Source organism: Pleurodeles waltl, chromosome 4_1 (genome assembly GCF_031143425.1).
Source record: "Pleurodeles waltl isolate 20211129_DDA chromosome 4_1, aPleWal1.hap1.20221129, whole genome shotgun sequence".
Lineage (NCBI taxonomy): Eukaryota > Metazoa > Chordata > Amphibia > Caudata > Salamandridae > Pleurodeles > Pleurodeles waltl.
Window position 1 is genome coordinate 739,968,103 of NC_090442.1, and position 15,445 is coordinate 739,983,547.

The window sequence follows — 15,445 nt, forward strand, 5'->3', positions numbered from 1 at the left end:
TGATGAAATAGGCCCTAATACTTTCAGGACGAACCTTCTTTGCCAGTGAATAACAACTCTTTATGCAAAGAATGACCCACCTGGAAAGGGTTCTCTTGTGGATGGCCTTGCCCCTCCTCTTGCCCACATATCCAACGAAGAGTTGTTCATCAACTCGAAAGTCTCTTGTCCTCTCAATGTAGAAACTCAGAGCCCTTTTTGGATCCAAGCGATTAAGTATTTCCTCCTCCTTTGATGGAGGAGAAGGAGGGTAAAAGGATGAGAGTGTTATAGACTGACCCATATGAAAGGGAGTGACTACTTTAGGAAGGAAAGCCGCCCTGGTTCTCAGCACCACCTTGTCAGCATAAAAGGTTGTAAAATAAGGTTTCACCCTAAGAGCCTGAAGCTCACTCACACGCCTAGCTGACGTGATAGACGTTAAGAAAACTGTTTTTAAAACTAAAAGCCTCAACGGGCAAGAATGCACAGGCTCAAACGGTGAAATCCTCAAGAAAGTCAGAAACAAATTCAAATCCCACTGAGGCATGACAAACGGAGTGGGAGGAAACTTGTTAGTCAAACCTTTCAGGAATCTAATAACTATAAGAGACTTAAATAAGGAAGGCTGATCAGGAAGGCACAAAAAGGCCGACAGCGCTGATAAATAACCCTTCAAAGTTGCAGTCACATCCCTTCTGTGCCAAGGAAAGGGCAAAAAGCAAAACCTCAGACAAATGGGCCTTTAAAGGATCAATTTGCCTCTCTCCACACCAAGCAACAACTTTTGCCCACCTGTTAGCACAGACAGTCTTGGTGGAGTGCCGCCTGGGAGATAAGGTAACATCCACCACTTCTGGAGGGAGAAAAAAGGAACTCAGATTGCCCTGTTCAATCTCCAGGTATGTAGATGCAAGCTCTGGAGGTGGGGCTGTAGAACCTGCCCCTGCAACTGTGACTGCGAGAGGAGGTCTGCCCTGTGAGGGAGACGGAGCGGAGAGCACAGTGAGAGTTGGAGAAGGTCTGTGTACCACATCCTTCTTGGCCAATCCAGGGCTATTAAAATGACTTGAGCCTGATCTTGGCGAATCTTCCTCAGAACTCGGGGAATCAAGGGTATGGGGGAAATCCGTAAAGCAACTGGTCACACCAAGACAACTGAAACATGTCCCCTAACGCTCCCTGCACCGGATACTGGAGGCTGCAGTACGACGGGCAGTGTGCGTTCTCCTGAGTGGCAACCAGGTCCATCTGTGGAAATCCCCACATCTGGAAGATGTGAAGAACCAGGTCTGGATGGAGACGCAACTTGTGATCGGCCGAGAAATGCCGACTGAGACTGTCCGGAAGTATGTTGAGAACTCTGGCCAGATGGTTTGCAACTATGCAAATCCAATGGACCTGCACCCAGGACCAGAGCTGCAGAGCCTCTCTGCAGAGAAGGTACGACCCTAAACCTCCCTGCTTGTTGACATACAACATCGCAGTAGTGTTGGCCATCAAGACTTGAACTGACTGTCTGCGAAGGGATGGGAGGAAGGCCTTGAGAGACAGACGTATTGCCCGTAATTCTAAAAGATTGATGTGAAACAACTGTTCTGCTGGAGACCAATGACCTTTGATCTCCAGTTCCCCCAGATGAGCTCCCCACCCTAGAGTGGAAGCATCCATTATGACCGTGGCCACCGGAGGTGGGAGGCAAAACGGCCTTCCTTGGGAAAGGTGGCCATCCACAGCCCACCATCTTAGATCCGCTGCAGCATCTCTGGAGATCATTATCGACTCCTCCAGATCCCCTTTGTGTTGAAACCACTGCTTGCGGAGGCTCCACTGGTGAGCCCTCATGTGCCAACGTGCATGAGTGACCCACAGAGTGCAAGAAGTGAACAGACCGAGCAGACGTAGGACCTTGAGGACCAGAACAGCCGCTCCCTTTTAAAACATTGGAATCAACGCCTGAATGTCTTGAATCCTCCTCCGAGGAGGGTAGGCCCGATTCAATGTTGTATCCAATACTGCCCCTATGAACAGGAGACGCTGAGAGGGCTCCAGGTGAGACTTGTGCACGTTTACCGTAATGTCCAGATTGAACAACATCTGTGTTGCCATTTGCAAGTGATGCAGCACAAGCTCTGGGAACCTGGCTTTGATCAGCCAATCGTCCAGGTAAGGGAATACAGATACTCCCTTCATTCTGAGGTCCGCTGCAACCACCGCCATCACCTTTGTGAAGACTCAAGGTGCGGAAGTAAGACCAAAAGGAATGACAGCAAACTGTTAGTGTTGCAACCCTACCACAAACCGGAGATACTTCCTGTGTGACTTCAGAATGGGGATATGAAATTAAGCATCCTGTAAGTCAACAGACACCCTCCAGTCTTCCTTGTTCAATACCAGAAGCACCAGTGCTAGGATTAGCATTTTAAATTTCTCCTGTTTGAGGAACCAATTCAAAATCCTCACCTCCAGGATAGGCCTCAATCGACCATCCTTCTTGGGAATGAGGAAATACTTTGAATAGCATCCCTGATCCTTTTCCTGCTCTGGAACCAACTCCACTGCACCCTTTAACAAAAAGGACTTGCACTTCCTGCTGAAGCAACAGGAGATGATCATCCGTGCAAAATGAATGACGGGGAGGGATGGGAGGGAGAAACTCCCAAAAAGGAAGGGCATAACCTTTCTCCACAATATTCAGCACCTTAGAGTCTGATGTGATTAACTTCCACTTGTGGAGAAAATGAAATGGACTTCCCCCTACGGGAGAAGTATGATGCAAGATGGAGAGAAAACTAGGGCTGCTTTCCTTGATGGGTTCACCCCAGAGGAAGAAGATAAGATGGGAGGCTGCTGAGTGGCTGGTTGCGTTCTAACCCTTCCCACCCTCTATAAGACCTATAGATACCTATAATGGTGTAAATTGGAAGGAATTTCTAAGGTGTAAACTGTGGTTGTGTCGTGTCACTCCTCACAGTTCCACAGAAGTTGGTTAAAGGTAGAACGCTTACATCTAATTTGTGTCCAGGGTGGATGCTCAAGATAACCAACTCAGAAGAGGGAGGTGTTTTGAGAAGAGCTATAAGCAGAGAGTGAGGAACAATTGCATCAGAGAGCCATGTAAATCTGGCAGAAGAGTTCAGTTACCCAATTTTACTCTTGGTAAGTGGAAGCGTGTACATAAGTCAAGTGTGGTTCAAAAGGGTAGATGTCCTAGGAGGAAGGTAGTTTTAGCTTTTTATTACCCCCCCATCTCCTATTCACATATCATCAGAGTTGATTACATAATAAGTGCTCCAAAGTAATCCGTCGGTCACAGCACGCCTTGTCTCGCAGCAGAACGGGATAGACCCAATGATGAAGCATGCCACCAAGGGGTAACCCTGGTGGGTGAGGGTTTTTCATGGGAAACTAATCAGTTTCCAGATCCTTTTGGAAAGTTAACCTTGTATGTTAAGGCATGGCTTAGGTTAGGTGTACATCTAATTGAGCTTCTTCAGGCATTTTTTTCAAGGGAAGTGACCTCTAATATTCTGGTCACTGATAATGATGTCCAATTGATATCTTCTGGATTGACCACTTTTTGGGGTCCTGTGGCATTATCTACATTACCACATCCTTATACCTCCCCCAATGGGATGGACAGGTGGAACATTTTGATAGAGTTGTGAAGGATAGCAACACACAAGCAAAATCTAATGGTGTAAATTGGAAGGAATTTCTAAGGTGTAAACTGTGGTTGTGTTGTGTCACTCCTCATAGCACCACAGAAGTTGATTAAAGGTAGAAATCTTGCATCTAATTTGTGTCCATGGTGGATGCTCAAGAGAACCAACTCAGAAGAGGTAGGTGTTTTGGGGAGAGCTATAACAGAGAGTGAGGGACAAGAATGGCATCAGAAAGGCATATAAAAATGGCAGAAGGGTTCAGTTACCCAATTTTACTCTTGGTAAGTGGAAACGTGTACATAAGTCAATTGTGGTTCAAAAGAGTAGTTCCAAGTTTGGTACAACCTTCAAGACTCTCAAGATGAATCATCAGTCTAGTTACACAGGATGGAGGAACATATAGGCCCTCATTCTAACCCCGGCGGTCTCAGATCGCCGGGGCCAGGGTCGGCGGGAGCACCGCCGACAGACCGGCGGTGCCCCGCAGGGCATTCTGATCGCGGCGGTTTGGCCGCGGTCAGAAAGGGTAAACCGGCGGCCTCGCCCATTTCAAAAAAATGGTTGTACATTTGTGTTATACATGTAACAGTGCCACATTTGGTGAAAGGTATGCCCTGTGCCACAAGTACATACAACACAGGCTGTCAGTCACCCATACACATATATCTCCTCTATAGACACACATGTTCATACATCCCCAAAGACGCACTCTCATTGACACTCAATAGCATCCCTGTCACAGTGTCCCTAGTCAAGGTATTGTGTTCAAAGCGTAGTATCTAGCTTTATGGGCATTAAGTCTAAAGTCAATGAAGATGGGCGAGGCTGTCTGGTATCAATGCGTGAGTTGCTTAGCCTTCAGTACGCTCACAATGATTTTCACTGACCAGAAGTAGCTCTTACTACAGAAAATGATGGAGACCCCTGATCTCCTGCCTTTTAAAAATTGACATAGGGCTGCTTGTAATAAGCTTAGCTTCAAGGAAGGTGTGCATTGGTGTTATCTGCAGGTGTCCTCTGTCTCCGGCAGCATGCTGCAAAACCTAGGTTAGAAAGCTTGCGTTCTCGTTTGTACAGGGATTAAATTGCAGCTTGTTGCTTGGAACAGTCTGGTCAGTACTAATGGTAAAGTGTCAAATATTCTCCTTCACCACTTCGTGCAATGTACTTTGTGTCTGAGAACTGCAAGTAATGGCCATACATTCTGCTTTACAAGATATTACTGCACCAGCTTCATTTTAATAACCCTTTTACTTTCAAACATCAACTGTATTAGCATTACTTGTTACTATATGCTATTTCAATTTCCTTCTCAAAGAATGTGAGTAAAAGTGAGATTATTACTATAAGCAGTAATAAAAATTGCTTTTTCCAATAAAGAGTATAGGTCAGAATACATTACCATCTTCACGTGTTTGTTATTTTCATATGTGTTCTTAAATCAGGCCCTAAAACACATAAGATGACAATGGAATGTTCCAGGTTCTACAGAAAGACACAAATCAAAAGTCTTACAGTACTCTCATTCTCGAAGATTCTAGCTTCCTTTTATCTCACCTACGTGTTTGGGATGGAGAGGGAAAGAGTAGACCATAAGACCACTTCTCTTGTTTGGGAGTAATACCTATGGTAGTTTTTGAAGGCTATCCTCTGATAACTCAGCTGACTTCACATCCCCTTGTAGATCACTGTACCATGGTGCAATGTTCTAGTCCTCAGTCTCATCATTAAAATGGAATGCAATTCCTGCTTTCAAACAGAGGAGTAATGGCACAGGGCAGAACTAATGCCCTGCAGCTCTTCACATTCACGCAGGGGTTCACCTCCAAAATCAACAACCACATCTCCCCTTGCAAAATGAAGAACTCAACCTGCTACTTCTATTTTGTCTAGCAAATATGATAATGGACTGGCCAGCATGAATGACGAGATGGCATATTTTAAAAACCACTCTGTATATTTCAAATTCTTAGCTTTGACTCTTAAATAGGTTGTCCTACTTTGCTCTAAAACAAATTGCCCTGATTCAAGGATCAGTGCCTAGGTACACAAATTTGAAGGTCCCATGACAAACATACTACTTAACTTTACTTCAGGAATGCAAAAAGAACAAGTTACTTACCTCCGGTAACAAATTATCTGATAGAGACTATGGCGGTCCGCCACCCGCCAGGCGGGAACCGCCAATCGGCCGCCATGCGGCCAAAAGACCGCTGCCGGCATTCCAACATTCCCGCTGGGCCGGCAGGCGCTAACCAAGTTAGCGCCCGCCGGCCCAGCGGGAATGAGGCCGCAACACAGAAGCCGGCTCCGAATGGAGCCGGCGGTGTTGCGGCCGTGCGACGGGTGCAGTTGCACCCGTCGCGCTTTTCATGAAAAGCTGGCCGGGGCCCTGTTAGGGGACCCCTGCACTGCCCATGCCAATGGCATGGGCAGTGCAGGGGCTCCCAGGGGCCCCAGGTCACCCCTTACCACCAGCCTCTTCCTGGCGGTGAAAACCGCCAGAAACAGGCTGGCGGTAAGGGGGTCAGAATCCCCAGGGCAGTGCTGCTTGCAGCGCTGCCCTGGCGGATTCGCCCAGCCGGGGCAAAAACGGTGGGAAACCGCCGGCCCCGGTTTTCCGACCGCAGCTTTACCGCCGCGGTCAGAATGGGCTTTGAAGCACCGCCAGCCTGTTGGCGGTGCTTCCGTCATTCTGCGCCCTGGCGGTTCAAGACCGCCAGGGTCAGAATGACCCCCTATACCTAACTGCAAATTTCTTACCATTGAATTTCCCCAGATGTCAGACTGGATCCGGAAACTTTTGCTTGAGCAGTACCCCTGTGCACGCCATTGGGTGGCTCCGTTTGGTTCCCTGTGGCATCATCAGCATCGGATGTCACATTGTGGTCATCTATATAGGCGCCATCCAGGAACATGGATGGCAGTTACTTTTTTCACAACTTTCCACTGCAAGAGCGCAGAACCATGAAATGAACTGACGATTGCGTGTCCAAACTAGGGCCCTGAAAGGGAATACCCTAACCCTAGCAAATGAGTCCGCAGAGCGAGGAGGCATGGGTAGGTGTAAGGAATCTACAGCTAGATATAGTCTCTACTAGATAATGCGTTACTGAACGTAACTAAATTGTTCATCTGATAGAGACTTCTAGCTGCAGATATCTGATAGATTCCCAACCCATATCATCCCGGTGGTGGGCTGCGGATACATTTTCCTACAGTAGGAAGTCCTGCAGGACCGAACGGGTGAAATGCCCGTCTCTGCAGACCTTACTCTCTAGGCAGTAATTCCTTGCAAACATGTGCAATGATGCCCATGATGCTAAATAATCCAGGACTGGAACACCACGTGCTAACGCAGTAGTCACAGCTTGACCCCTGGTTGAATGGGCCTTCAAGCCTTCGGGAGGCTGCTTCTAGGCCAGTGCGTAGCAGATTTTTATACAGAGAATGACCCAGCGCAAAATGTTTCTTTTCTGTGCTGCCTGACCTTTATTGGCACCCACATATCCCACAAAGAGTTTGTCGTCCACCCGGAACACTTTTCGTGCAGTTAAGGTAGAACGACAATGCTCTTTTTGGGTCCTGCCGGTTGGAGTTGCTCCTCTTCCTTAGAGGGATGAGGGGGAGCAAAGAAGGAGGGCATGGTAACCGTCTGTCCCAAATAAAACATGGTCACCACCTTTGGGAGGAAAGAGGCATTGGTGTGAAGCACCACTTTATCAGGAAACACTGTGGAATATTGAGGCTTGGATGATAAAGCCCGGAGCTCACTCACCCTCCAGGCAGATGTTATGGCCACGAGAAAGGGTGTTTTGATCATGAGCAGCCAGAGGGGACAATTATGAAGTGGCTCAAAAGGAGTACACACCAGAAATGTAAGAATCAGTTTCTGGTCCCACTGAGGCATAATGAAGGGCAAAGGTGGAAACATATGTACTAGGCCTTTAAGAAACCTATTTAGAATAGGGGACTTAAATAAAGAGGGGTGGTCAGGCAGCTGGAGAAAAACACATCGAGCAGGCAGGTAGCTCTTAAGAGTGCCCATAGCCGAGCCCTGCTAGGCAAGGTACAGAATGAAAAAAAGGAGAGAGAGAAGCAAAAAGAGGATCTATAGACTTCTCTACAATATTTTACAATTTGTTGCCAGCAACAGGCATATACCATTTTGTGGAGGAACGCCTGGTTGGCAGAATAATATTACAGACTTCAGGAGGAAGGTCGAAAGGCTGTCAACTGTCGCCACTCAATCTCCATGCATAAAGGTGTACAGTTGACAGGTGCGGATGGAGAATCCTCCCCTGCAGCTGCAACAGAAGACCCTCCCGAAGGGGCAGCCTGATCGGAGGATCGATGCTCATTTTCTGAAGCTCGGGATACCAGACTCTCCTTGCCAAGTCCGGAGCCACAAGGATCACTTGGGCCCAGACGTTATTAATTTTCTTGAGAACTCTGGGCAGGAGTGGTCTGGGCGGAAAGGCGTTCAGAAGGCCTGAGCGCCACTCGCGACGAAAAGCGCTGCCAAGAGATTGCTGCCTTGAAAAGTCCAACACGCAATATTGCTGACATTGCTCATTCTCTTCGGAGGCAAACACATCTAACCAAGGCTCTCCCCACTGCTGAAAGAGTCCTTGTGCCACCTTTGAATGGAGACACCACTTGTGATCCGCTAGGCATCGATGACTAAGTTCATCCACCCCGGCATTCAGAGCACCTGCCGGTGTTGAACCTGCCCTGTCCATAGACGCAGGGTCTCTTGACAAAGGATCCATGACCCCACTCCGCCTTCCTTGTTGCAGTACCACATGGCAGTGGTGTTGTCCGTGAACACCTGCACTAACTCCCCTTGACAGAGGGAAGAAATGCTTTCAGTGCTAGACCGATCATCCAGAGCTCCAACAGGTTGATGTTGAGTCCGGAGTCTGTCTGAGACCAGAGTCCTCTGATCTCCACCTCTCTCAGATGGCCGCCCCATCCCAGAAGTGATGCATCTGTCACTACTGTGAGGTCTGGTTGGGGAAGGGACAGGAGTCTGCCTCTGACCAAGTTGTAGTTTGTAATTCACAACTACAGGTCTTTTGGAGTTCCCTCCGAGACCTGGACCATGTTGGAGAGGTTTCCCTGATGCTGCTCCCACTGGAACTTCAGGTCCTATTGCAAAGCCTGCATATGCCATCTGGCATGATTTACCTTCAGGATGCTAGAGTCCATGAGGCCTGGCAGCTCCAAAGTCAGTCTCACAAAAAACCAGGATAGAGGCCAAAACGTCAGTATCATAACCTGAATATCCGGGACCTGCTGCTCGGAAGGATAAGCCTGAAACTGCACTGTGTCCAGAACAGTTAAGATGAAAGGGAGCGTAGGAAAGGGAGTCAGGTGTGACTTCAGCACATTTCTAGTGACCCCCAATGAGTGCAAGAGGTTCACCATAGTCTGGAGGTGGGAGATGACAGTCTGAGATGAGCCCACCTTCAACAGCCAGTCGTTGAGGTAGGAGAAGACTTAAACCCCTAACCTGAGCAGACGAGCTGTGACCACCGCCATCACCTTGGTAAACACCCAAGGGGCACCGGTATGGCCGAAGGGGAGCATGGTGAACTGAAAGTGCTTGTGGTCTACCTTGAACTGCAGGTAATGCCTGTGGGCAGGCAAGATGGAAATGTGGAAATACGCATCTAGCAAGTCGAACACTACCAACCAGTCTCCTTGGTCTAGGGCAGACAAGACCTAAGCCAAAGTGAATATCTAGAACTTTTCCTTCTTGAGGAAGAGATATACAGTCTGTAGTTCTAGAACAGGGTGAAGGCCCTTGTTCTTTATGGGCATCAGAAAGTTGCGGAAATAACAACCACTGCCTACTCCCGAAAAAGAAACCCTTTCTATGGCTCCCTTGGCCAAGAGAGCCGTAACTTCCTCTCAGAGTAAAATCATGTGATCCTTTGGCAGCCGTTAGTGTGTTAGTATTGGATTGGGTCAGGAAAGGAATGGAAAGGCTGGGTGTAAGCCTCCTGAATGATCTGCAGAATCCAAGCGTCTGATGTAACGTATTGCCAGTGGAGGAGATTATGTTGAATTCTCCCTCCAGCTGGACAAGCATGGTCCTGCAGAATCAAACTAGGAGGGTTTGGAGGGTGTAGCTGCCAAGGGCTGTGTGGCGGATGACTTCTGGCTTCCAGGGCATCTAGGTCTAGGTCTGAAGGCATGGCCCCCGCATGGCTTGGGGAGCTTGCGCAGGATGGTGGCTGGTATGCCATTTTCCGTATCCATGAAGGGGCGAAAGGCAGATGGTGGTCGGAGGATCACTGAGAAGCCCAAGGACTTGCCCATGGCCTGAGAGTCCTTAAAGCATTCCAGTGCCGAGTCTGCCTTCCCGCCAAACAAGCAAGTCCTGTCAAAGGGCATGTCCATAAGGTTTGCCTGGACATACCTCAAAAAGCCAGAATGTCTCAGCCAGGTGTGGCATTGTAACGCCACTGTCGATCAAACTGCCCTGCCCAGCGAGTCAGTCGTATCCAGACCACGCCTAATGGTGAACTTTGCTGCGTCCCTCCCATCTTTCACCTCTTGGGACAGAATGGCCCTGGCCTCTTTCAGGTCCTGCGGGAACACTTGCACAATCGTATCCCATAAGGTGTGCGAGAAACAGCCCACGAAGCATGAACATTTTCTGCCCATGTTGGTCCAGCTCCAGCCTCTGATTCCCTGTCCGGGGGAGCGAAAGGGAACGCGCTGTGGTAAGCTGAAGCTTAAACTACCAAGTTCTCAGGGGTGGGGTGTTGGCTGAGGAAAATAGGGTCACCCGGTGCAGGGCAATGGTGGCATGCAACTGTCCAATTTACAGGAACTCCTGTGCTGGGCTTGGACCAAGTTCCCAGCAGGGCATCAGTAAGTGTTTCATTAAAGGGCAAAAGGGGTTCAGAAGTGGAAGCTCCAGGCTGAAGCACTCCTGTCAAGCGGTTATTCTTGACAGCCACTGAGGTCACTTTGAGGTCAAAGACCTCCGCTGCCCTATGCATCACCACTGTATAGCAAGCTCCCTCGTCCATAGTAACAGTTGGGGGGGGAGAGCAAGCCAGAATCTGGAGAGGTGTCCAGTCCACAGGCCTCTCCTAGTTTCTCATACAAGTTCAATGATCACTCTAACTGGTGCTCTAAAGGGTCCAGTGACCCGTCCCAGTCTTCTCTCATGCCTGGCTGTTGAAAATAATGCTCAATGATCTGGAACCCATGGGCACCGCAGGCACCGGAATCGGCATTGTGTGATATTCCAGCTCAGGATCATTGGGAATTAGAATGGGGCTGGCGCAGGGAGCATCAGTGTCTGGAGTATTGGTGACAGGATCAGCGTCAGAGAAAGTCACGTGGGTACACCCGGTGCCAATCTAGATTCGGATCCATGAGACCCCACTGGAGCCAAGGCCAAAGCCACGACGGGGAACCTGATGGGGCCTCCTCTGACGGAGCGGGCCCGATGGTGCTCTGGAGGGGTCAGCCCACTCGAATACCAGACGCAGGAGTATTGCTCAAGCAAAAGTTTCTAGATCCAGTCTGACGCCTGGGGAAACTCAAAGGTAAGGAATCTGGAGCTAGAATGCTCTATCAGATACATAGATATGGAAAAAGTGGAGGCAAGCCAATACAATTGTAGTAGATGATCTGTACACATGACTATGAAACATGGAAAATTGAGTGATATATGTGCAGACTCAATAGGAGGGGATTTGACTCTATTTGGTGAAGGTCACATATAAGCTTATCTGTAATGTTTTATTCTAAAAAAAAGCACAATAAAATATTTTTTTAAATAAAAATAGAAAATACCTCATTGTATTCAGAACAAAGGGCCAGACATATCAAGCATTTTTGTGATCACAAACAGACCAATTGGCCCGTTTACGATCGCAAAAATGCATTTTGTTGTGTATGAATTCCAATTTGCCATCCTGTAACTTGTTGCCGAATCACTAATTGGAATTATGACTACGTGCTAATCTGGTATTAGGAAGGGGTGTGTCAAGGGCGTCCCTTCCTAATACCGAATCACAGTGGTATGTAGGAATGTTTTGTGGCCGAAATGCGGTTTCAAAACATTCGCATTTTACCACCTACTTCAAGTAGGTGAGGACCCCTTCCCCTTTGTGAATGCATGTGAAAATATTTTTTAAGAGCAGGCAGTGGTCCCACCAACCACTGCCTACTCTTAAAAACTGAAGAAAAAAACTTTTAATTTTTCTTTTTTAAACTCATCCTGTTTTCCCTTAAGGAAAACAGGCTGCATTAAAAAAAAATGCTTTATTTAAAAGCAATCACAGACATGGTGGTCTGCTGAGCCCAGCGGGCCACCATCCCCGTGATTACAGCCATTCACAATGGGTCGCAACGTACGACCTACCTCATGAATATTAATGGGGTAGAGCTATTTGCTAGCCATTGGGAATCGCTAAATAAAACTCCTGGAGTTTCATACATTCAAATAACAATTACGTAATTGCAATTCGCAGATAATTGCAATTAGGTAATCGATTTTTGGAAAAATGTTACATCGCGCCCAAAATTTGCATCACAGTACGTTATTCTAGGCCTAGAGCACCAGTCATGCTCTGTGGCTGAAGGCTGTTTCTGGCATACTGACGACAGCACCAAGATGGTAGACAGGCAAGCATCATACCTCCCAGTACCTAGCAGTCTAGTTTCAAGCAGCGGTTCTCACTCATACTGCGACTGTGGATGACAGCAAGGACATTGCATCGCTCCATGTTGCTTTTGCGCAGCTCGCAGCCTGCTTTAAGCAACAGCATCAACATTGGTCCTGTATGCCTGAAGGCATGACGGCGAGGCGAGTGATGGATTCTTGGGTACAGAAGCACTGAGAGGAGCTGGCAACAGTAGCAATGGAGATTCGGTGCTTCGCCAAAGCAGTATTTATGGTTGTGAATGGACACAGTGCATGTTTACATTTTGTTCAAGCTATAAGGATATTGACTGTTCACTCTTTTCAGGGGAAGAACTGGACGAGACATGCAACAGAACTTTTCAATGACTCGTCCCATAAGGTACCTGGAGATTTTCATTACCCATGACTTTCGAGATCTATTCAAGCTAAACTGTTGTGTAGCCATTTTAGTTATGGCTCCATGCACGTTAGTTTAACACACTAGGCCGCTGTGCACTTTGACGTAGATATATTTTATTTGGCTTCGCATTGTTATCTTTACAATAACCAGTTTTACGGTCTTGTTTTATTTTCATCTAACTGTTTTTGCTTAGCCCAGCACTGTGTTCTCAAACAAGACATTCTTGATCACTTTGTGCTTCAGTCAAGGCTACAGTTTGGTACATTGCCAGTGAACGTGGTAGAAGTTTAGTCTCCAACATTCGTAGAAAATACACATCCTTACTTAGGGACATTTTCTTAGAACATCAGCTGTGTTATTATAAAAACACTTCCAAGTCCCATTACACGGTAAGAGGTAGATTCCAGCCAGGGAACCACAACTGTATGCTAAGTGCTGAATGCTTCGCTGCAGATGCTAACGCAGACTACAGGCCTTTGGTCAGGTATGAGGGTTGATGTCCTCCAGGGGGACCCCGAAAGGCAGAAACAGAGCTTAACATGCTGTGCTCAGATTATGACTTAGATAGGAAATAGTCCATAAATCCTAGTGACAATATGATAGCATTATTCCTATGCTTCACTCTCCTCGTCACCATTTTAATATTGTCATGTTGTGTTGTCCTGGTTATTGCAGCTCACGCTTTGCTATCTAAAATGCAGTTGTTTTATTAAACCAGTTATTAAAACTTATACTGTTTCTTATTGTCATTTATATATGAGGCCGAAGTGTGAATGAGAGAGCCGGATGTGACCTGAGTGACCACGACTTCCCTGAGAAGCCTAATATGTCATGCGCTTGGCTGCCCAATCATCCCTATCTTCTGGTAGAGATGAGGCACTGCTGGTTAGCCGAAGCAAAACCCGGATTTAGAGCGACAGGTGTCACCCGCAGTGGGTCAGACTCAGTCCCCCACACCGTGGACGATCTTGCTGCTCAAAATCCAGTAGTCTCATTAGAATAACGAGAACCTATGCGAAATGGCGCCGCCAACGTTTGGTCAGGCTCTAATTTTCAGGTCCTCCGGAGTACCTCAGTCTCATTATATATAATGACACCTCAATGCCGTATGCAGAGATGTCCGTGGTGTTTAGGATTTCCACCACAGCTGTGTAGGTACTCCTACTACAACTGGCGGTTGTTCAAGCTTGAACTTTAAAAGGAAACCCTATTTTTGGTGTGCCTTCTCTGAACTGATAGTGTTACTATCATGGCGAATCCCCAACAGGTACAAATAGCAGTTAATATGAGACCACCTCTAACAGCACACTTACTAGCAAATGGCCTAACGACCCAGGGAGGTCCAGTCACATTCGTGGTGGATGCCCATGCAGCCTGTAGAACAGAACTTTTTTACTCTTGGATCACATTTCCAGCAGTTGATGGGAACATTAATACATTTGACCAATATACACCTTCGAATGCGCCTGGACAATATAGAGCATACGCAGATTTAGAGATACCTCTATCTTATCAAGAACATAATAATTGGCTTGATGGCACCATACTCCACACAATATTACCAGTAAGGTTAGGTCCACTAAGTAATGACGGTCCTAGCTGGCCTTTATTGGCCACCTATACACCACATCCTGCGGTTGCAAATTTAGCAGTAGCTGAGGTTCGTCGCTTATATATTGAATTAATAGCAATATATAGACGATTAGTACAATTTGTGATGCAAACACTAAATACAAACCCAGCACGTGCTGCTCCAGCACATCCACATGCAGTAACGCCAGGTATAAATCCTGCAACTGTACATTCGATTATGGGTAAAGTACCCGCCAAACGAGAGGAAACTCCATTTTGGTTGGCACAGAAAATTAATACGCTGGAGGCAGTGTTTCCCAATATGGGACCCCAGGATAAACATAGAATATTAACAATGTGCTTGCCCTTTGGGATGATCCCTACAGTAGAAAACTGTAATACTTGGGGCACGGTATTTGCCGCGCTCTACACAACCGCACACAGTACACCGACACTTGCCAATTTACCAGAAGTGCTGAAACAAATTCAAGATGAATACGGGGCTGCCCCGGCCCTAGATTTGGGGATGCAATTGATGGGCAATTTTGCCACAGTGTCCTCAATCATTTTAAGTAATCTTAAAGGGGAAGCAGTCGCACTTGCAGTGCGCATGCAGCTTCGTGACGTTCCACAGCAGGATCAAGAACAAGAGCTACCTAAAATAATAGCGGAGACCTATTCAAGCATTGGTCAACATAGCTTAGGGGCCAGGCCACAAAAACCTCAATTTCAGGGTAAATCGAACAAAGATATCCCGAAGCAAGCACCTGAGGGTAATAAAAAACGCTGGGATAAAAAACAACAAACTCCTAAGAAAGAGAGGGGAGAATCTCCACGTATGGAGACCCCACAAAATAGGTATAATCTCAGAAACAGAGATAATATAAAAACACCTGATAGATATCAATATACTGATAGACGCCAATCTCGTTCCTTTCAGGACTCATCGGAAAATAGAAATGAGAGTTGGGCGATCAGAACGAAGAACAGAGTACGTGAAACCGAGACAGGAATCACAATGCTCTTTGAAGGTTTCTGTTAAAAAGGAAGAGAAACCCACCCAACAAAAACAACAATTTAAAAAGAAAAAAGTGGCAGTAGTCGTAGTCCGACATGCCACACAGGAAGAGGGTCCTCTTGAAGTACAAGAATTGG

At 47.1% G+C, this 15,445-nt stretch overlaps 1 protein-coding gene across 3 annotated transcripts in view; it reads right to left on the reverse strand.

The window, feature by feature from the left end:
• SMKR1 (small lysine rich protein 1) overlaps positions 1-15,445 on the reverse strand; it is a 78,557-nt gene that overhangs the window by 44,392 nt on the left and 18,720 nt on the right. For 2 of the 3 annotated variants that reach the window (XM_069229347.1, XM_069229346.1), the window contains exon 2: positions 5,047-5,092. The exons of the other annotated variant lie outside the window; for it this stretch is intronic. In XM_069229347.1, coding sequence (XP_069085448.1) covers positions 5,047-5,049 — 3 coding nt within the window. In that variant the 5' untranslated portion in view covers positions 5,050-5,092. The remainder of the gene's footprint in view (positions 1-5,046; positions 5,093-15,445) is intronic. 3 annotated transcript variants of the gene reach the window in all.